At 43.5% G+C, this 21,849-nt stretch overlaps 2 protein-coding genes across 3 annotated transcripts in view; one reads left to right on the forward strand and one right to left on the reverse strand.

Annotated features, from left to right (window-relative positions):
• Positions 1–10,540, reverse strand: part of LOC112234311 (tax1-binding protein 1 homolog A) — a 46,779-nt gene extending 36,239 nt beyond the window's left edge. The window contains exons 1-2 of the mRNA XM_042310437.1: positions 10,392–10,540; positions 9,450–9,666 (exon numbers count right to left, since the gene is read on the reverse strand). Coding sequence (XP_042166371.1) covers positions 9,450–9,638 — 189 coding nt within the window. The 5' untranslated portion in view covers positions 9,639–9,666; positions 10,392–10,540. The remainder of the gene's footprint in view (positions 1–9,449; positions 9,667–10,391) is intronic.
• A 946-nt stretch (positions 10,541–11,486) lies between these two features.
• Positions 11,487–21,849, forward strand: part of LOC112234305 (3-hydroxyisobutyrate dehydrogenase, mitochondrial) — a 39,549-nt gene continuing 29,186 nt past the window's right edge. For both annotated transcript variants that reach the window (XM_024402370.2, XM_042310073.1), the window contains exons 1-4: positions 11,487–11,630; positions 17,603–17,763; positions 18,372–18,481; positions 19,883–20,004. In XM_024402370.2, coding sequence (XP_024258138.1) covers positions 11,558–11,630; positions 17,603–17,763; positions 18,372–18,481; positions 19,883–20,004 — 466 coding nt within the window. In that variant the 5' untranslated portion in view covers positions 11,487–11,557. The remainder of the gene's footprint in view (positions 11,631–17,602; positions 17,764–18,371; positions 18,482–19,882; positions 20,005–21,849) is intronic.

Below are 21,849 nucleotides of genomic sequence, written 5' to 3' on the forward strand. Positions count from 1 at the left end.
TGATATCACCATAACCAGGAACAGATGAAAAGGTTGACTGAATAATCTGCTTCCTACTGCTTAGAGGAAGGCACCATCTGTTACATCTGCAGTATAAGTTCTTTAAATGTCAAATACACATCAATCCAAATGCCGAAATATTTACAGTGCATTCGGAAAGTATTCAGACCCCTTGACTTTTTCCACGTTGTTAGAATAAGGCTGTAATTTTAAAATGGATTCAAAATGTTTTCCCTCTCATCAATCTACACACAATACCCCATAATGATAAGGTGAAAACAGCTTTTTAGACATTTTTGCAAATTTCTTAAACATAGAAAACTAAAATGAATTATTTACATAAGCATTCAGACCCTTTGCTATTAGACTCAAAATTGAGCTCAGGTGCATCCTGTTCCCATTGATCATCTTTGAGATGTTTCTACAACTTGATTGGAGTCCACCTGTGGTACATTCAATTGATTGCACATGATTTGGAAAGGCCCACACCTGTCTATATAAGGCTCCACAGCTCACAGTGAATGTCAGAGCAAAAGCCAAGCCATGAGGTCAAAGGAATTGTCGGTAGAGCGCCGAGACAGGATTATGTCGAAACACAGATCTGGGGAAGGGTACCAAAACATTTCTGCAGCATTGAAGGTCCCCAAGAACACAGTGGCCCCCATCATTCTTAAATGGAAGAAGTTTGGAACCAACAAGACTCTTCCTAGAGCTGGCTGCCCTGCCAAACTGAGCAATCGGGGGAGAAAGGGCCTTGGTCAGGTAGGTGACCAAGAACCCGATGGTCACACTGACAGAGCTCCAGAGTTCCTCTGTGGAGACGGGAGAACCTTCCAGAAGGACAACCATCTCTACAGCACTCCACCAATCAGGCCTTTATGGTAGAATGGCCAGATGGAAGCCCCTCCTCAGTAAAAGGCACATTACAGCCCGGAGCTTGCCAAAAGGCACCTAAAGGACTCTCACACCATGAGACACTAGATTCTCTGGTCTGATGAAACCAAGATTGAACTCTTTGGCCTGAATGCCAAGTGTCATGTCTAGAGGAAATCTGGCACCATCCCTACGGTGAAGCATGGTGGTTGCAGTATCATGCAGTGGGGGTGTCTTTCAGCGGAAGGTACTGGGAGACTAGTCAGGATTGCGGGAAAGATGAATGGAGCAAAGTACAGAGGGATCCTTGATGAAAACCTGCTCCAGAGCACTCATGACCTCAGACTGGGGCAAAGGTTCACCTTCCAACAGGACAACGACCCTAAGCACACAGCCAAGACAATGCAGGAGTGGCTTCGGGACAAGTCTCTGAATGTCCGTGAGCAGCCCAGCCAGAGCCTGGACGTGAACCCGATCAAACATCTCTGGAGAGACCTGAAAATAGCTGTGCAGCAACGCTCCCCATCTAACCTGACAGAGCTTGAGAGGATCTGCAGAGAAGAATGGGAGAAACTCCCCAAATACAGGTGTGCCAAGCTTGTAGCGTCATACCCAAGAAGACTTGAGACTGTAATCACTGTCAAATATGCTTCAACAAAGTCCGGAGTAAAGGGTCTGAATACTTAAGTAAATGTTATATCTTCGTATATTTTTTTTCTTCTAAGTTAAAAAAAAAAAAAAAAAAAAGTTTTTGCTTTGTCATTATGTGTTAGTGTGTAGATTGATTTTATTTTTTTATTTAACCTTAAACTTGAAAACAACATGCATTTAGTTGCCTGTTTTAAGCACAAGTTTTAAATCAGCAAGGGATTCCTGTATAGCTCTAAAATCTGACTGTAGTTTTGACATGGGCTCATAAGGACTGCTTGTTAGTCAATCACTTTCTAATAACAGTAGAACGGGTGGTATTGTAAGATCAACAAACCAGATTTGACTAACAGTCCTATAATAACAGTCTTGTATCAGCTCTTTTGATAGAAAGACAAAGTTGAAGATGGGTTAATAAGAGCATCAAATCAGTTCTACCTCACCAGTTGTGTTTTACAACATGAACACCAGTCCTTTTCTGAAGTAAAAATATATATTAGGCTCCACCAAAATAAATGTCCCACATACAATTACAGGGATGGAACCATTTATCTTAAACCCCAAACCCTCCCTCACTCCTTCCCAGTTCTCTTCCCTCATTGGAGAAGCTGGCAGGAGGTGTGTGTGTAAGGGCTGACAAAGGGGAGAAACACAGCCTAGTTTAAAGGGGAGAAACACAGCCTACTTTAAAGGGGAGAAACACAGCCTAGTTTAAAGGGGAGAAACACAGCCTAGTTTAAAGTGGAGAAACACAGCCTAGTTTAAAGGGGAGAAACACAGCCTAGTTTAAAGGGGAGAAACACAGCCTAGTTTTGGAGAAACACAGCCTAGTTTAAAGTGGAGAAACACAGCCTAGTTTAAAGGGGAGAAACACAGCCTAGTTTAAAGGGGAGAAACACAGCCTAGTTTAAAGGGGAGAAACACAGCCTAGTTTAAAGGGGAGAAAGAAACACAGCCTAGTTTAAAGGGGAGAAACACAGCCTAGTTTAAAGTGGAGAAACACAGCCTAGGGGAGAAACACAGCCTAGTTTAAAGGGGAGAAACACAGCCTAGTTTAAAGGGGAGAAACACAGCCTAGTTTAAAGGGGAGAAACACAGCCTAGTTTAAAGGGGAGAAACACAGCCTAGTTTAAAGTGGAGAAACACAGCCTAGTTTAAAGGGGAGAAACACAGCCTAGTGGAGAAACACAGCCTAGTTTAAAGGGGAGAAACACAGCCTAGTTTAAAGGGGAGAAACACAGCCTAGTTTAAAGAGGAGAAACACAGCCTAGTTTAAAGGGGAGAGAAACACAGCCTAGTTTAAAGTGGAGAAACACAGCCTAGTTTAAAGGGGAGAAACACAGCCTAGTTTAAAGGGGAGAAACACAGCCTAGTTTAAAGGGGAGAAACACAGCCTAGTTTAAAGGGGAGAAACACAGCCTAGTTTAAAGGGGAGAAACACAGCCTAGTTTAAAGGGGAGAAACACAGCCTAGTTTAAAGGGGAGAAACACAGCCTAGTTTAAAGGGGAGAAACACAGCCTAGTTAAAGGGAGAAAAAGCCTAGTTTAAAGGGGAGAAACACAGCCTAGTTTAAAGGGGAGAAACACAGCCTAGTTTAAAGGGGAGAAACACAGCCTAGTTTAAAGGGGAGAAACACAGCCTAGTTTAAAGGGGAGAAACACAGCCTAGTTTAAAGGGGAGAAACAGCCTAGTTTAAAGGGAAGAATAATCAACTTTTTTCCCACCTCCTGCTAAATGAAGGGAGAGAGATGTAATGATATGGAAGGCATATGTTGTTAAGTGACGGCTGAGTAAGAGAGGACAGAACATCATAACTCCAAACATAACCTACACCGTAAAACTGTCATACACAATCACTCTCCCTCCCTCCTTTTCTCATTCCCTTCCTCTGTCCTTCTCTCTCTCTCTGTATCTCTCCCTCTCTGTATCTCTCTCTCCCTCCTTCCTTTTCTCATTCCCTTCCTCTGTCCTTCTCTCTCTCTCTGTATCTCTCTCTCTCTCTGTATCTCTCTCTCCCTCCTTCCTTTTCCCATTCCCTTCCTCCACCCCTCTCCCTCCCTCCTTTTCTCATTCCCTTCCTCTGTCCTTCTCTCTCTCTCTGTATCTCTCCCTCCCTCCTTTTCTCATTCCCTTCCTCCGTCCTTCTCTCTCTCTCTGTATCTCTCTCTCCCTCCTTCCTTTTCTCATTCCCTTCCTCCACCCCTCTCCCTCCCTCCTTTTCTCATTCCCTTCCTCCGCCCCTCTCTCTCTCTCTCTGTCTCTCTCTCCCTCCTTCCTTTTCCCATTCCCTTCCTCCACCCCTCTCCCCCCCTCCTTTTCTCATTCCCTTCCTCTGTCCTCTCTCTCTCTCTCTGTCTCTGTCTGTCCTCCTTTCTGTCTCTCTGTCTCTCTCTCTCTCTGTCTCTCCCTCCTTCCTTTTCTCATTCCCTTCCTCCACCCCTCTCCCTCCCTCCTTTTCTCATTCTGTCTGTCTCTCTCTTCTGTCTCTGTATCTCTCTCTCCCTCCTTCCTTTTCTCATTCCCTTCCTCCACCCCTCTCCCTCTCCCTCCCTCCTTTTCTCATTCCCTTCCTCCTCCCCCCTCTCTCTGTCTCTGTCTGTCTCTCACTCTTCTGTCTCTCTGTATCTCTCTCTCTCTGTCTCTCCCTCCCTCCTTTTCTCATTCCCTTCCTCCGTCCTTCTCTCTCTGTCTCTGTCTGTCTCTCACTCTTCTGTCTCTGTATCTCTCCCTCCTTCCTTTTCTCATTCCCTTCCTCCACCCCTCTCTCTCTCTCTGTATCTCTCCCTCCCTCCTTTTCTCATTCCCTTCCTCCGCCCCTCTCTCTCTGTCTCTGTCTGTCTCTAACTCTTCTGTCTCTCTCTCTCTCTGTCTCTCTCTCTCTGTCTCTCTCTGTATCTCTCTCTCTCTGTATCTCTCTCTCTGTATCTCTCTCTCTCTGTTTCTCTCTCTCTGTATCTCTCTCTCTGTTTCTCTCTCTCTCTCTCTCCCTCCCTCCTTTTCTCATTCCCTTCCTCCGTCCTTCTCTCTCTGTATCTGTCTGTCTCTCACTCTTCTGTCTCTCTGCCTCCCTCCTTTTCTCATTCCCTTCCTCCGTCCTTCTCTCTCTCTGTCTCTGTCTGTCTCTCACTCTTCTGTCTCTCTCTCTCTCTGTATCTCTCTCTCTCTCTCTCTCTCTCTCTCTCTCTCTCTCTGTATCTCTCTCTCTGTATCTCTCTCTCTCTCTCTCTCTCTGTCTGTCTGTCTCTCACTCTTCTGTCTCTCTCTCTCTCCCTCCCTCCTTTTCTCATTCCCTTCCTCCGTCCTTCTCTCTCTCTGTCTCTGTCTGTCTCTCACTCTTTTGTCTCTCTGTCTCTCTCCCTCCCTCCTTTTCTCATTCCCTTCCTCCGTCCTTCTCTCTCTCTGTATCTGTCTGTCTCTCACTCTTCTGTCTCTCTGCCTCCCTCTCTGTTCTCATTCTTCCTCCGTCCTTCTCTCTCTCTGTCTCTGTCTGTCTCTCACTCTTCTGTCTCTCTGCCTCCCTCCTTTTCTCATTCCCTTCCTCCGTCCTTCTCTCTCTCTGTCTCTGTCTGTCTCTCACTCTTTTGTCTCTCTGTCTCTCTCCCTCCCTCCTTTTCTCATTCCCTTCCTCCGTCCTTCTCTCTCTCTCCCGCTTCTTACTTTCCACATCCCTCCATCTCCCTCCCTCCCTACAGATCTCTCTCTCTTCGTCACACAACACCTAACCAGATTATTTAATATGTCATATTGTCCTGAATATTCTAAATTAGTGTTGTGCCATTCACTCTAACCAGATCTCCCTAGAGACAGCCTTGGCTGAGAGTTTCTGAAACAGACCATGATTTACTCAACAACGCAACGCATCCTATGGAGCTAAACCACAGGCTAGTGTTACCTTAATGACAACATCCACTTTTAATGCAATAACAATGTTTGGAGTGATAAGGATTGTTTGTTTGATCACAATGTTCTGTGCGAGGGTGATAATGTTTTTAGTATGATTATAGTAATTGGTGTTATGATGATATTATGAATGAGGTTAATGCACGTAAGGCCTATTCCGAATGTGGATGACATTCTATAACACCTTATAACGTATCTAACTCTTATCAAGGGAGAACATTCTTTATGCCCAAGTGTCTCTTTTAATGACAAGGTAGGGTGGGCCGGTTTATATTTCAGTGTGTGCTTGCACAATTGTGTGTGTGTGTGTTTGTGCATATCTATGTACTTGCGCGTTAGTCTAATGGGGAGGTTTGAACACATAAATAATTTGTTAATTATATAGTGGAGGGTTGTAGGTGACTGGAGTTTGGTTTGGAGTGTTCAGACTCAGGAGTGATGTTAAAGAATAATCACAGACCAAGCTTCCATCCATCACGGCTCAGAGGCGTGTGCACACGGTCCGATGACACGTTAATTACATGCTTACTAAACAGGTTTCTCCCAGCTAACGTCACAAACGTGCCACAACTCCACTACCTCCTGAATCAGGGGCTTTTTCAGAAGCATAAAGTTGTGTGTGTGTGGTGTGTACGTGTGGTGTGTGTGTGTGTATTGTGTGTGTGTTTTACATCATAAGAGTTGATACAAGTGCTTTGGAGCTTCTAAAAACTAAAATCTCATTCCAATATTATTGTGTTTGATACATGGGTAAGTGTGATAAGTGGATGACTATCAACATGCAGCATCACCTGGGCCTTGTGTTGCCAATCCTAATCCCTGTGTTCACAAACCTGAGTTTTAGAAGAAAGTGTCAATGACAATATACAGCCAGTAGGGGGAGCCTGTACCTAACCTACATATTGCATGTCAGAGAGCCTCAGGGTCTGTGTGTCACTGTGTGTGTTTGTCTCTGGCGTGTGTGTGTGTCTCTGTGTGTGTGTGTCTCTATGCTTGTGTGTGTGTCTCTATGCGTGTGTGTCTATGTGTGTGGGTCTCTGTGTGTCTCTCTGTGTGCGTCTGTGTGTGTCTCTCTGTGTGTGTGTGTCTCTGTGTGTGTCAAGGGTAGTGTGAGTAAGTGCTGTGAAGAAGAAGCTGTGCTAGATGTATGTGTCTGGAGCTCTCTCAGTAGTGCATTCACACACACACAACGAGAGAAAGACCCTCACATAGTAGTGTCACATGAGGCTTCACCATCACAGACTCCATTAGCGCAGATTAACCAATCTACATTTTCCAAATAAACCCACCATCTTGATTCATTTGTAATTGAGCTGGGTGGATTTGAAGTAACTTCTTAAAGGATGATAAAATGTGTTGTGTCTTTATGAGACATTACGTTTCCTCGTTCACATTTCCTGTTAATTAAGTGTGAGATTTGATGGGCCCTGATGAAAGAGAGGAGAGAGGGAGGGGGCAACAAGAAAGGGAGAGGTGGAAGAGGGAGATGGAAAGAGAGAGAAATAAATAAGGATGTGTGTGTGAGAGACCGAGCACAAAATACCCCCCAGCAAGACCTGTCTGTTCTCCCTGCCTCCCTCTGCACATTAAATAACCACACCACAGCTACTGGAAACATCTCTGTGGAAGGAAAGAGGGAAGGAAAGAAGGAGAAGAGAATCTGGTTGATGAAAGAGGAGAAGAAAGACATATTTTGGTTGGTGGGTCATGAGGAAGCATTAATACACTTACAAAACGGATCCCAACATTTTATTTTTTATATATTTTTCACTAAAAAAGCTAGAATTTTTGTGTTGCAAGAGTGCGGTTACCTTCTAACATTAACGTACCCTCAAACACACCTCTGAATTTTGGTGTGTCACTATGCTACATAGAACAAGTGGTCCCATTAGCCTGTTTGTACGGGTTGGAATGACAGGCAGCAAACTCAGTTTGCCTAGTAATGCCATGACTGCTCCATCTAGCCAACTACCAAATTAGCTGCAATTGATGCCATTCTAGTGCTTCCACTCTTGGGTGCTGGCTGATCATGTGTCCACGATTAGCTAGCTAGTGGATATTGCCTGGCCAGTGAGCTAGCTAGCTACATTTCAGGCAGTTAGCTATCCTCCGGTTGTTAGTTACTAATAATGCTGAGTGATTAGTGCTTCTTGAGGTAGGTTCAATTATTAAAAAATAATCACGGTCTTCGATTTCTGTTTTAAAAAAATTTAACATTAAATTATTTTAGCGATTTAAAAAAAATAGAAATTCCAAAACCCAAAATTATGAACATTCAATTGCCAAAACATTGAAACATTTCATTGTCTCTGTCAGGTCCACAGTGGGTAGACATCAATCGAAAATGAGGATAATAATATCAAATAATAAAATACTTCAGTTGTGTTTTTTCCTTGGTTTTCATTTGATTACTTTAGTATTTTTCATTCCTTAAAATCATAATCTCATGTCTGCTCAGGCAGTAGCATCCAGCCAGTCAGACAATGTTATCTCTGCTCCCCACACTGTACTGTCTTTAGTCATCCTATTTAGCTAGGCTAGCCTGCCTAAAGCATGCTGCAGCGCTGTCTGATGAAATCATTTTAATAGTTCTTCAAAGTAGATAAGGCAATACTTTCAAGACTGCTTATTACCAACTACTACAAATATCAACCGGGTAGAGCTATCTCACGAACTGTCTCTATCCTCTCTCATGCGGTCTGTGTATAGGCTATCCGTCTCAGTCAGAGCCGGGAAGAAAATCTGCAATGGATTATGGTCATTGTAGTTAATTACCACATTTCTGCACTGAACTACGTTGAATATTTGTTTAATGAAAACAACAACGCCCTTCAGCCCAACGTCCCACATAGTTATTGACTTAATTTCTCTTGTGAATGATTTGAATTATCTCAAGAGAAATAGCATGTTGAGCTAACAAAACAAAAAAAATTGAGGTAAGTGGAATTCAAGTAATTGAACCCGACATCAGTCAATCAGTCCTCTATTTGTATTTATTAGGGATCACCATTAGCTCTTCCTGGGGTCCAAACACATTAGGGCACATACATATAAAACAAAAGAATAAACAGTACATCATATAACATTATTACACCACTACATATATACACAATACAAAATGTATAATAACATCATTCAACAATATTACAATATACGTGTGCGTGTCTGTACCTTTGTGTGGGTCTCTTCACAGTCTCCGCTGTTCCATAAGGTGTATTTTTACCTGTTTTTAAAATCTGATTCTACTGCTTGCAGCAGTTACCTGATGTGGAATAGAGTCACATGTAGTCATGGCTCTATATAGTTTAATAACCCTCCGACAAAACCTATGAGTTGAACATTTGTCTGAAAACAAACTAGCTATGCAGGCTGGCTCATCTTCCACTGTTTGCTGATCATGCATCCACGATTTGTTGGCTACTGCCTGCTCAGTGAGTGACCAGAATGCTAGCTAGCTAGATTTAAGCCAGTTAGCAATCCCTCAAAATGCGGTAGTCACTGTCAGTTGATTAAACGGCTGTGAGTTGAGTGTATTAGCTAGCTCAACTGTTGTATTAGAACATGTCTGAGATGACACAAATCCTGTATGTTACTGGGGTGTAGAATTGTTAGTCGCCGTCTTTTAATTGTAAGATAACTATCATTGAACTGGGTGGTTACTACTGATCTGAGGTTAGAGAAATTTTCCGCCATTTTTTGGGGGTTAGAGCTCAGAGTTGGGCATATTTGTATTTGATACATCAAATCACAACTGGCCATAGACAAGGGAAGCAGGGGTGCTGCAGCACCCCCTGATACATTTAAATAAATAACAAATATTTTGACAATTATAAGAAAAAATCAAATACACAAAAAAAATATTTTGACAATTATTATAAGAAAAAATTCAATCCACAAAATGTGTGAACTAGGCCTTTATTACTCCTGTGTGAGCGGAGAAACACAGTCATCAGCAGAGCGAAGAAAGACACTCTTCAGAAGCCCCCCCATCAAAAAATCTGGGGGGTGACACACGGTGTGATGTTACCTTAAAGATGCCCACCCAGTCTTTGGGGTTGGGGGTGATGTAGGAGGTGAGGGTGTAGCGACACTCCAGTGCCTCCTGGGGCAGGAAGCTCTTCCTAACGTTCTGGAAGATAACATGAGCAAAGTTTGATGTTTCCATGACACCAATGCCACTGGTGGGTGAAGAGCCCACCACCTGGAACGAGGACATATCCTGCTTGTCACTTCATTTGTCTGACCTGCTGGGGGAAATAAGGAAGCGAAAGAATATGGAGAGAAAATAGTGAGGGGATATGAAAACAAGCCTGGCCAGGCATGCATATTTTCTCCTCTCACTCACACTCACACACACACCCAATTTAACCTAGCAAATGTACATTTGACCCATTTACAATAACATTTGAATTGATCGAGTCCCACTGTTAGGTTGTTTGATCTACATGTGGGCTTCAGTGAACTGAAATGTAAGATGGAATAATTCCAAGCCTGCCTACGCATGTTGAAATGACGATATGGTGTCAAACGTCAGACTGCATAAGATCACGTTAACTATAAAACACACTGTTATAGTAAAGCAGCAAAGAGCTGAAGCGCGTGTGCGCCAAAACAAGGACGACCTAATTTAGCTCGCAACACAGCAAGCACAGGTGGCATTTTCACACGCACGGAGAGCGGCTAGCTATAAGAGCCTATATCTGACAAAAACACATTTAGGATAATTAGCTACCTAGATATACTGTTCGCATAGATAACGATTCCCTAAAGTAACTTTCATTGTCATTGACAACTGAATTGATTAAGTATCTAGCTGCGCATTAACCTTCAATGGCCTTTTAGCTACCGAAACTGATCTGACCACAACAAGGTAGCTAGCAACAATGTCAGGGTTATCTGTCTAGATAGGCCAAACCCCCTAGCAATACGACATTCACAGCTATTGTTTCCGTTTAAATCGATTCATTACCTGTCTTAAATATGAATCCAAACAAGGTCGAATTATGTTTTGAAAGCCAACATATGACAGTCCAAAAGCCGTTGTTGTCACACAGCTTCAGGCCCCGTCGTCAACCACTGACTATGGTTGTCAATGAGGGTGTCACTTCCGGGATGGGATGTTGGTGCTGAGGAAAAAGATTCCAGTTGCACCACGTGAAAATTTCAATTATTTGATTGCCTCGAAATAATCTATTTAAAATGCTTATAATGAATAAGTAGCTATCTCTGACTAATGTACGATTATTTGCACAGTTGCTGTTATTGCACTGGGAAATAAATAGCCTAGTGCGGCACTCACGCACACACGCGCACGCGCACGCGTACGCACACACCCTGGGGTGGCAGGTAGCCTAGTGGTTAGAGCGTTGGACTTGTAACCGAAATGGTTGCAAGATCGAATCCCCGAGTCGATAAAAATCTAAAAATCTGTCGTTCTTCCCCTGAACAAGGCTGTTAATCCACTGTTCCTAGGCCCTCGTTGAAGATAATAATGTGTTCTTTAACTGATTTACCTAGTTAAATAAAGATACAAATATTTTTTTCCACAAAGTGACGCTGGAGTCTGCATGCGATTTGATAAGAGATAGGGGCACAAATTCATCAAAAAGACTCAGAGGGCAGATAATGAACCAAAAATTACACCATTAAACACAAAGTACATCTTAAAAACTTCAATAAATTAAAAATACTCTACTGCGCATGCACACTGGTGGAAATATATATTTTTATAACATTTTGTTGAAAACGATGTTTGATTGAACACGATCAAGGTTCCCCATAACCGTAAATATAAATGATGATGATGATAATGACCACGAACGATTTGCGTTTGAATAGTGTTAATGGTAATAGCACATTCACTAATATTGCATCGAATAAAAAGGCCACACTCGAAAGATTTATTTCAGCGTCTGAGACCAATTTACTAATGCTCCCCCCCAAAAACAGTATTGTACCGTAAAGAGCTTTAAGACATGAACACACAGGATGTCCCACCTTTGCAAGATTTCTATTGGCTGTTGCGTTCGGCTGAGACAATTGAGTGGTCCAAATAGCACTCAATGATAACTAACTCCCCTTTACTTCCTGTCTGTCAGCTGTCACTGTAAACGCCGAGGTCAAGGGGAACGAAGCATGGCTGCGTTGTTCAGAGGGTCTCGGAATTTGTTGCAAAGGTGCAATAAACAACATGTCGATCTGGCTCTGGGTAACGTATTTACCAGTTTTAAAATTTCCCACCGTATTTTTCGTGGTGTGCATGTGCATAATAGCACAACATGCAACCGAAAAACACTTCCTAGCTAGGAATTTGTGGTGTGTTAGTGGCGGTTTTTGTGGATAACTTAGATATTTTCTGAACAGTTGGTTGGTTACCTGCTGTGTTTTTGTGTTTTGCGTTAGCTAAATACTGTGGCCTCCCTTGTTTACTTTAATGAAATACGACCATGAACTGATTGCCAGTGATAGCTTGAAACAATGGACATGGCTATTCCCTCATCTATCTCACAAATCCCTATAAGTAGTTAGTCAATTCTGCAGACTCATGTTTCCTTGACTCTACATGTGACCAGCTGAGTGGAACACAACGTTCTTCGTGGCTGTAGTGCCTGCATACTATCCCGAGCCTGGTGATTTGAATTTAGCCATAAGGCTCCCTCCCAGCTCTTCCTACACTATCATACCTATGTGTCAATTCATTTGACACAACTACATCAGTTCATATCGTTGCTTCACACTGATGTTGAAATCTAAATGGCCCTCCATCTGAGGTGCCACATATCCAATAAACCTGATTCCATAACTTTATCAAGCCAATTAAGCAGTATTGATATAAAGTGTAACGACGTTAACCTAAATTCTGTTTTAATCAAAATAATAATTATTGGAAGTTGTGACATAATAAATTAATTTGAATATGAAGCAAGAGAAGGTCATTTGTCCTTACTAAACTCGCCAGATCATTTTCCATCAATGGATGATGATTTAGCAAGTTTTGACTGCAATGATTAAGCAATAAGTCATGAGGGGGTGTGGTATATGGCCAATATACCATAGCTAAGGGCTGTTCTTATGCATGATGTGATATGGAGTGCCTGGCTACAGCCAGCTGTTTGCAGTGATATATTAGCCATATACCACAAACCCCCACCGTGCCTTATTGCTATTATAAACTGGTTACCAGCTTAATTGGAATAGTAAAAAAATATTTTTTTCTCATAACTGTGGTATACTGTCTGATATACAATGACTTTCAGCCAATCAGCATTCAGGGCTACCCATTTGCAATATTGACTTGTCATTTCAATAGGCACAGGCTACAGACTAAAATCTGGCTTTATGATTGTAATTCAACTTTTCAATGGTTTGCTTAGCTACATAGATGCAGGTAGCCTATAGCCTGTGATAGGCCTACATCTCATTTCAGATAGCCTACAGTAAGCTGTATGATTTAGTAGCTTGCTTACTTCAAATTGACAGACTAATATATTCAACATGAAGAGTGAGGCGACTTCGAGGTAAGAAGTGCTTATTGCCCGTTGGGCTACTGAGGATGGGGTCGTAATTTCAATCACTGAATTTAACATGAGTAATGTACATATGAACTGAATCTGCTTGTCAACAACATCCAGGTTATTTATTTATTTATTACCTATATCCTAATCTGACTGTTACTGTCAATTTAATGCGTTCTAACAACTGATAGGCAATTGTGATAATTTAATTGGAAGTTATCAAAATAATAACAATAATCTTAAGTTATAGGCTATTTATTAAATCTGTTTGCCAGATCCAGGTAGGCTACACAAGTGGCACATTGATTTGCAACGACTCCAGTGATATCACTGGAGGGGCGCCAGGGTAGCCTAGTGGTTAGAGCATTGGACTAGTAGCCAAAAAAAGTTGCAAGTTCAAATCCCCCAGCTGACAAGGTACAAATCTGTCGTTCTGCCCCTGAACAGGCAGTTAACCCACTGTTCCTAGGCCGTCATTGAAAATACGAATTTGTTCTTAACTGACTTGCCTAGTTAAATAAAGAAAAAATAAAAATCATAATTTTATCGTATTTATTGTATCAAATGGTACTGTAGGCTTAAGAGATGCGATGGCCAATAAATGCAAATGTCATTCTCCACATTTAATATCAGTTTCATTGAGAACTTTTCCCCATAACAGAAGCACACAAGTGAGTTCCATACCTTCCATTTAACATTTCCATATGCACAGCCCTCAAGAACTGAGCATGCGTAAAACACTTCGCTTGAAACGGTTTTCCATAGGCAAAGTTGACATTAGAATGTTTAAATTGCCTTTGAGCGAATTTATCTAATGCGCTGTAGTGCGCCCAAAGTTGTTTTCCAGTGCCATTATTTCAGTTCTTGCATGTTAATATGTTTTATGGGAAAAGGGTTGGAATTTTTTCAATATTTAACTAGGCAAGTCAGTTAAGAATAAATTATTATTTACAATGGCGGCCTAACCCGGACGATGTTGGGCCAATTGTGCGCCGCCCTATGGGACTCTCAATCACGGCGGGTTGTGATTCAGCCTGGAATCAAAACCAGGGTCTGTAGTGACGCCTCTAGCACTGAGATGTAGTGCCTTAGACCGCTGCGCCACTCGGAAGCCCACCGGGTCTCTCCATAATGACAATTTAAATAGCCGACCTACAACTAACTGTTCATCAGTTGTCACAACTTGTGTTGCTCTGTCTACTCTCACTCATGTGACTCAGCCAATAGTGGACTCAGCTGCCTGCTGCAGTGCTTTCAACACACACACCCCTCCGGCCCTCCCCACCACTCACTCACTCAGCAACAGCCTGCCTCACTGCTTGAAAGTCAGCAGCAGCAGGTCACAGTGAAAATATATGTCATGTATGTTTATGTATACTTAAGATGCACTATGCAGAAATCACTCTGCCATTTCCTGGTTGCTAAAATGGTAATAGATCGCCTAATTTCAGTTTGTGACAAAACAAGCAAGTATAATGTAAAGAATCATTGTACCATCTAAACCTCTGTGAAATATAGTTTCACAACCAAAAATATTGTATTTTCAGATGTTTGAAGCTGGTGTACAAAACAACTGAAAGTAAAAGAAGCAAAATAAACCTGATTGGGAAGCATAGGAATAAATCTCATAGAAGCTTCTCATACTTGCTTGCAATGAGAATGACAGATCTTTAACTCACATTTCTATGTGAATTTGGTCCGGTCGCCCAAAAAGTTACATATATTGCAGCTTTAAGAGAAATTACATGGCGTGCAACTTCAAAGTAGCCCAAAAACCTGCAACCCGCGACCAATACATTTTCACCCACGACATCGTTTTCAAAATAGGCTAATTTTGTCGGAAAACCACTGACATGGCAACCCTGACTTCAGCTACTCATCAGATATTGCATAACAAATTCTAGTCTCTGAATATGACATTTCTTCAGCCAGCTAACCAATTTTTGGCAGAGTGGATGATTAAGGGTCTGGAACATAATTATAATTTATACACTACAAATTGACCACAACTAAGCCCAAAAAGAAATTGTATTTGAAAAGGACAAGGCTACCTTGATTACATTGAGTCACGATAATTTCTGTTTTTTTTATTTGTGGAAATACTTGGTGAGCAGATTTCCTAAATTAAACACATTTTTTGCAGAATTGAGATATATACATTGCTCAAAAAAATAAAGGGAACACTAAAATAACACATCCTAGATCTGAATGAATGAAATATAAAACAAGTCAAAATGAGGCTCAGTAGTGTGTGTGGCCTCCACGTGCCTGTATGACCTCCCTACAACGCCTGGGCATGCTCCTGATGAGGTGGCGGATGGTCTCCTGAGGGATCTCCTCCCAGACCTGGACTAAAGCATCCGCCAACTCCTGGACAGTCGGGCCCTCAAACCACCCTCATGTAGTCTGTTTCTGACCGTTTGAGCAGACACATGCACATTTGTGGCCTGCTGGAGGTCATTTTGCAGGGCTCTGGCAGTGCTCCTCCTGCTCTTCCTTGCACAAAGGCAGAGGTAGCGCTCCTGCTGCTGGGTTGTTGCCCTCCTACGGCGTCCTCCACGTCTCCTGATGTACTGGCCTGTCTCCTGGTAGCGCCTCCATTGCTCTGGACACTACGCTGACAGACACAGCAAACCTTCTTGCCACAGCTCGCATTGATGTGCCATCCTGGATGAGCTGCACTACCTGAGCCACTTGTGTGGGTTGTAGACTCCGTCTCATGCTACCACTAGAGTGAAAGCACCGCCAGCATTCAAAAGTGACCAAAACATCAGCCAGGAAGCATAGGAACTGAGAAGTGGTCTGTGGTCCCCACCAGGGATTTTGTCCCACTCCTCTTTGCAGATCTTCTCCAAGTCATTAAGGTTTCGAGGCTGACGTTTGGCAACTCAAACCTTCAGCTCCCTCCACAGATTTTCTATGGGATTAAGGTCTGGAGACTGGCTAGGTCACTCCAGGACCTTAATGTGCTTCTTCTTGAGCCCATCCTTTGTTGCCTTGGCCGTGTGTTTGGGGTCATTGTCATGCTGGAATACCCATCCACGACCCATTTTCAATGCCTTGGCTGAGGGAAGGAGGTTCTCTCCCAAGATTTGACGGTACATGGCCCCGTCCATCGACCCTTTGATGCGGTGAAGTTGTCCTGTCCCCTTAGCAGAAAAACACCCCCAAAGCATAATGTTTCCACCTCCATGTTTGACAGTGGGGATGATGTTCTTGGGGTCATAGGCAGCATTCCTCCTCCTCCAAACACGGCAAGTTGGGTTGATGCCAAAGAGCTCCATTTTGGTCTCATCTGACCACAACACTTTCCCCCAGTTGTCCTCTGAATCATTCAGATGTTCATTGGCAAACTTCAGATGGGCATGTATATGTGCTTTCTTGAGCAGGTGAACCTTACGGGCGCTGCAGGATTTCAGTCCTTCACGGCGTAGTGTGTTACCAATTGTTTTCTTGGTAACTATGGTCCCAGCTGCCTTGAGATCATTGACAAGATCCTCCCGTGTAGTTCTGGGCTGATTCCTCACCGTTTTCATTGCAACTCCACAAGGTTAGATTTTGCATGGAGCCCCAGGCCGAGGGAGATTGTCAGTTATTTTGTGTTTCTTCCATTTGCGAATAATCGCACCAACTGTTGACACCTTCTCACCAAGCTGCGTCGCGATGGTCTTGTAGCCCATTCCAGCCTTGTGTAGGTCTACAATCTTGTCCCTGACATACCTGGAGAGCTCTTTGGTCTTGGCCATGGTGGAGAGTTTGGAATCTGATTGATTGATTGCTTCTGTGGACAGGTGTCTTTTATACAGGTAACAAACTGAGCTTAGGAGGACTCCCTTTAAGAGTATGCTCCTAATCTCAGCTCGTTACCTGTATAGAAGACACCTGGGAGCCAGAAATCTTTCTGATTGAGAGGGGGTCAAATACTTATTTCCATCATTTAAAATGCAAATCAATTCATAACATTTTTGACATGTGTTTTTCTAGATGTTTTTGTTCTGTCTCTCACTGTTCAAATAAACCTACCATTAAAGTTATAGATAGATATATATATATATATATAGATAGATAGATAGATAGATAGATAGATATAGATATAGATAATTGTTTGTTTTTATTTTTTTTTTTTATATTTGAAAATATTTTTTATTAACTTTTGCTGGGCCAAAAAAATCACATGCTGGCCGGTTCTAGCCAGCGGGCCTCCTGTTGGCGACCCCTCCTTGTGCCACAGCAAGGAGTCAAAACTATGGGAAACACGGGGGTGTGGAACTATGATAGACAGTTTACTTAAAGGAAACATTCTCAAATTTTGAATGTTATGTTGTTTTTGTGCATCTCTAAGTCGTTGTTCTATCGATTGCTGGGGTCATTTCATGTTTTCATGTGTATCTGAGGTGTTCTAAGTTCAAGCTGCAGAAATACAGCCTGTATGATGTGATGCAAAACTCGTCAAACCAGCTGTATTTCTGTCTAACGTGAAAACCAAGAACTCAGATGAACATGAAATTACATCATTTAGAGATGTACACAATGATATAACATTAATAAAAGGGGGAGTCCTCCATTTTAAGTAGGAATGTATTAACTTAACCAGAGTTTACTTTGTTTCTACAATTTTCTATACTATGCCATTGTATTGACTGTCAACCCTGTGTGTGCTCTCCAGTGTGTAGCAGGTCGATGGCCTCGAAGACTCCAGTGGGGTTCATTGGGCTGGGGAACATGGGCAGTCCCATGGCCAAGAACCTGCTGAGGCACGGATACCCTGTCATTGCCACCGACGTCTTCCCTGAGTCCTGCAAGGAGCTACAAGACGAGGGGGCACAGGTAACACCTAGCTAGTAGCTACTTACGTCACCTGCTTACTGTGTTTCTCTACATTACCACTGAATTGTTGCAGTGATCATAGCAGTAGACAAGACGCACCATAATGAATGCTGACCATGCACAGTAGGTCACCTTCTGGAGGTCTACATGTTGAAATGCCCAGAAATGAATCAAAAATAGGACGCCCACCCGCAGCTGTTAGTTGTTTGTCGGCCTTGTGTGTTTTCTCTGACTTACTGTATTGCTCTCCATTACCCCTGAATCACAGCAGTAGGTCAGCAGGGAGACGAGCATAGGCCACATTACTGATACGTGTACCCTACACGTTAGCTGTGTATCTGCTGAGTCTGGAGGGGATGGTAGAAGTACATCTGCTAGTGTGGGTTTCTCAGGCTTCGTCCCAACACTTCCAATCGTTGACTTAACAATAGTGGAAACCCCCTTCAGCCAATGCTTAAACCAATCCAACACTTTTAAATACATGACGGGACTGTGTAAGTGCACACTTCAGGAATATGGAGAATAGGGATGCAACGTCATTGTATATCTGTTAGTGTTTTCTTTTGATTTCTCACCCCTTCTTTCCCATCCGTTTCCTCCCTGTCCAGATCCTGGACTCCCCAGCGGAGGTTGCAGATAAAGCAGACAGGATCATCACCATGCTCCCCTCCAGTCCCAACGTCATAGAGGTCTACACTGGACCCAACGGCATCCTCAAGTAAGCAGGTCCCCCTCTCTGGTCCCCCTCCCCAGAACTATAGATGTAGAAACTGGCTTGTTCCCCTATAACTGGCTTGTCCCCCTATAACTGGCCTGTCCCCCTATAACTGGTGTTTGTAAATTGGAAGGAATCAGACAGTTGTAAACCTCATTGGAAGGAATCGGATGGTTGTAAACCTCATTGGAAGGAATCGGATGGTTGTAAACCTCATTGGAAGGAATCGGATGGTTGTAAACCTCATTGGAAGGAATCGGATGGTTGTAAACCTCATTGGAAGGAATCGGGGGGTTGTAAACCTCAGTGGAAGGAATCGGGGGGTTGTAAACCTCAGTGGAAGGAATCGGATGGTTGTAAACCTCAGTGGAAGGAATCGGATGGTTGTAAACCTCAGTGGAAGGAATCGGATGGTTGTAAACCTCAGTGGAAGGAATCGGATGGTTGTAAACCTCAGTGGAAGGAATCGGATGGTTGTAAACCTCAGTGGAAGGAATCGGATGGTTGTAAACCTCAGTGGAAGGAATCGGATGGTTGTAAACCTCAGTGGAAGGAATCGGATGGTTGTAAACCTCAGTGGAAGGAATCGGGAGTTGTAAACCTCAGTGGAAGGAATCGGGGTTGTAAACCTCAGTGGAAGGAATCGGGGTTGTAAACCTCAGTGGAAGGAATCGGGGTTGTAAACCTCAGTGGAAGGAATCGGGGGTTGTAAACCTCAGTGGAAGGAATCGGGGTTGTAAACCTCAGTGGAAGGAATCGGGGGTTGTAAACCTCAGTGGAAGGAATCGGGGGTTGTAAACCTCAGTGGAAGGAATCGGGGGTTGTAAACCTCAGTGGAAGGAATCGGGGTTGTAAACCTCAGTGGAAGGAATGGAAGGGGGGTTGTAAACCTCAGTGGAAGGAATCGGGGGTTGTAAACCTCAGTGGAAGGAATCGGGGTTGTAAACCTCAGTGGAAGGAATCGGGGGGTTGTAAACCTCCTTGGAAGGAATCGGGGGGTTGTAAACCTCCTTGGAAGGAACCGGGCGGAGCCTAGCTGCTCATTCAGAGCTGCTTACAGTGAAGACGTGGGGGGAATGTCACCAATTGTACAGGCTTTTGTTCTAGCCCTCTGCATCTGATTAAACTGATCATGGTCTCCGAACTAAGTTAAGTCAGGTGTGCCTGTGCTGGCTCAGAAACAGAGCCTGGTACTGTGGGTCTGTGCTCTGAGATCATGTGATATGGTCATGTGACTGTTTTTCCTGTCTTTTTTTTCTCGTCCGTTCTATCTGGGATCCTGGAGACGTCCCTACCCCGGTGAAGTCGAAATGTTAAAATGGTTAGGTTATGGTAGAGGTTAGGGTTTAGAGTTGTGCCGTCCCAAGGATCTCCGATGGCAAAAACACTGTTCTTCTTTCTCAGGAAAGTGAAGAAGGGAACGCTGCTCATCGATTCCTCCACCATCGACCCTTCCGTCTCCAAGGAAATGGCCCTCGCCGCCGAGAAGATGGGCGCCGTGTTCATGGACGCTCCCGTGTCAGGAGGTAAGGGACGGGTTTGGGATCTCAACATTCTGTTGCTATGGCGATCACGTACTGTCTACTAGCCATGTCCAAAGAAAGGTTTTACTTTTCCTGTTTCTGGCCTACTGGTGGTTCAGTCTCTGGATAGACATGATACACACACACCTCTCTCTCTGGTCTTCATTTCAGCTTGGACACAAACACATCAACTGTAGAGCTTTTGCAGCAATGCTAACCATGTCATGTACTCCTATGTGTATCTATAGATATAGTGCTTGTATTTATAGACTCTGGTGCTATATAATGAAACAGTATGTAGGCTACAGGCCACTGACGGTACACCGGCCACAGATCAACAGCCGGTGGAAATTGATCCTGTTAAATGGCAACGTATTTAAGGCTAGATGTAAACATTATCTAATCAATATCCTAGGAATGAAACAGGCAAACGGGCCGGAACTGGTAAAAACGACCTGAACTTGTCCAATAAGACACGCTCGTTTTTGTCCTCCAAACTTTTCTCTACGGTGTGCAATAATGAATATGACTCTTACCTGAGCAGGTACAATACAGGGTTGGTAGTTGTATTCAGATGTGTGTTCCGCGCTGTACTTCCTCCCTCCATTCTAGCCAGACATTGACCACCCTTTGTAGTCAGTGTAGACTGGGTCTTAAAGGCAAGGTTAAGGTTTTAAGTGGTCAATCTGATGCACAGGACAGCGTTCTCCTTAATGGCTTGAGCCGTAATGGAGGATACCGTGTCGGGGTTTTTGATGTTGATGGAGCCGTAATGGAGGATACCGTGTCAGGGTTTTTGATGTTGATGGAGCCGTAATGGAGAATACCGTGTCAGGGTTTTTGATGTTGATGGAGCCGTAATGGAGAATACCGTGTCGGGGTTTTTGATGTTGATGGAGCCGTAATGGAGAATACCGTGTCGGGGTTTTTGATGTTGATGGAGCCGTAATGGAGAATACCGTGTCGGGGTTTTTGATGTTGATGGAGCCGTAATGGACAATACCGTGTCGGGGTTTTTGATGTTGATGGAGCCGTAATGGACAATACCGTGTCGGGGATTTTGATGTTGATGGAGCCATAATGGAGAATACCGTGTCGGGGTTTTTGATGTTGATGGAGCCGTAATGGAGAATACCGTGTCGGGGTTTTTGATGTTGATGGAGCCGTAATGGAGGATACCGTGTCGGGGTTTTTGATGTTGATGGAGCCGTAATGGACAATACCGTGTCGGGGTTTTTGATGTTGATGGAGCCGTAATGGAGAATACCGTGTCGGGGTTTTTGATGTTGATGGAGCCGTAATGGAGAATACCGTGTCGGGGATTTTGATGTTGATGGAGCCATAATGGCGGGTATCTCTTGTCAGTGCCTTTCATGTAGATAAAGACCAGAGACATTGGCCCCACAGGGAGTGAGAGGGGAGATGAGACGAGTAGCTGTAAAACTCCCTCTCACCTCGGCCAGACCAACCGGGGGGCACACACGCATACAAATACGACTGATTCACATTTCTGCAGATTCACTTTTTGACGATCCCCAACAGCCTACACTGTGGTCGTAAGCTTGTCTGGCAACACTCGTTTTCTCATACACATTCCTCACACAAAACACTCCCTCCCTCTCTCTCTCACACACACACACACACACACACACCCTCTGTGTGTTTACATGCTGGCGTCTGCAGTGTAGACAGGCTGTAGTTAGTGAGTGCAGACCTGTGAAGACCCTTCCTCTCCGGGCTCTTAACTAAGCCTGTTACTCACACACACACACACACAGACACACACACACACCCACACAAAAAAGCACAGTGTTTACTCACTTCTTCTCTGGGCTCTTAGCAAAGCCT

This window comes from Oncorhynchus tshawytscha, linkage group LG31 (assembly GCF_018296145.1).
Source record: "Oncorhynchus tshawytscha isolate Ot180627B linkage group LG31, Otsh_v2.0, whole genome shotgun sequence".
Taxonomy (NCBI): domain Eukaryota; kingdom Metazoa; phylum Chordata; class Actinopteri; order Salmoniformes; family Salmonidae; genus Oncorhynchus; species Oncorhynchus tshawytscha.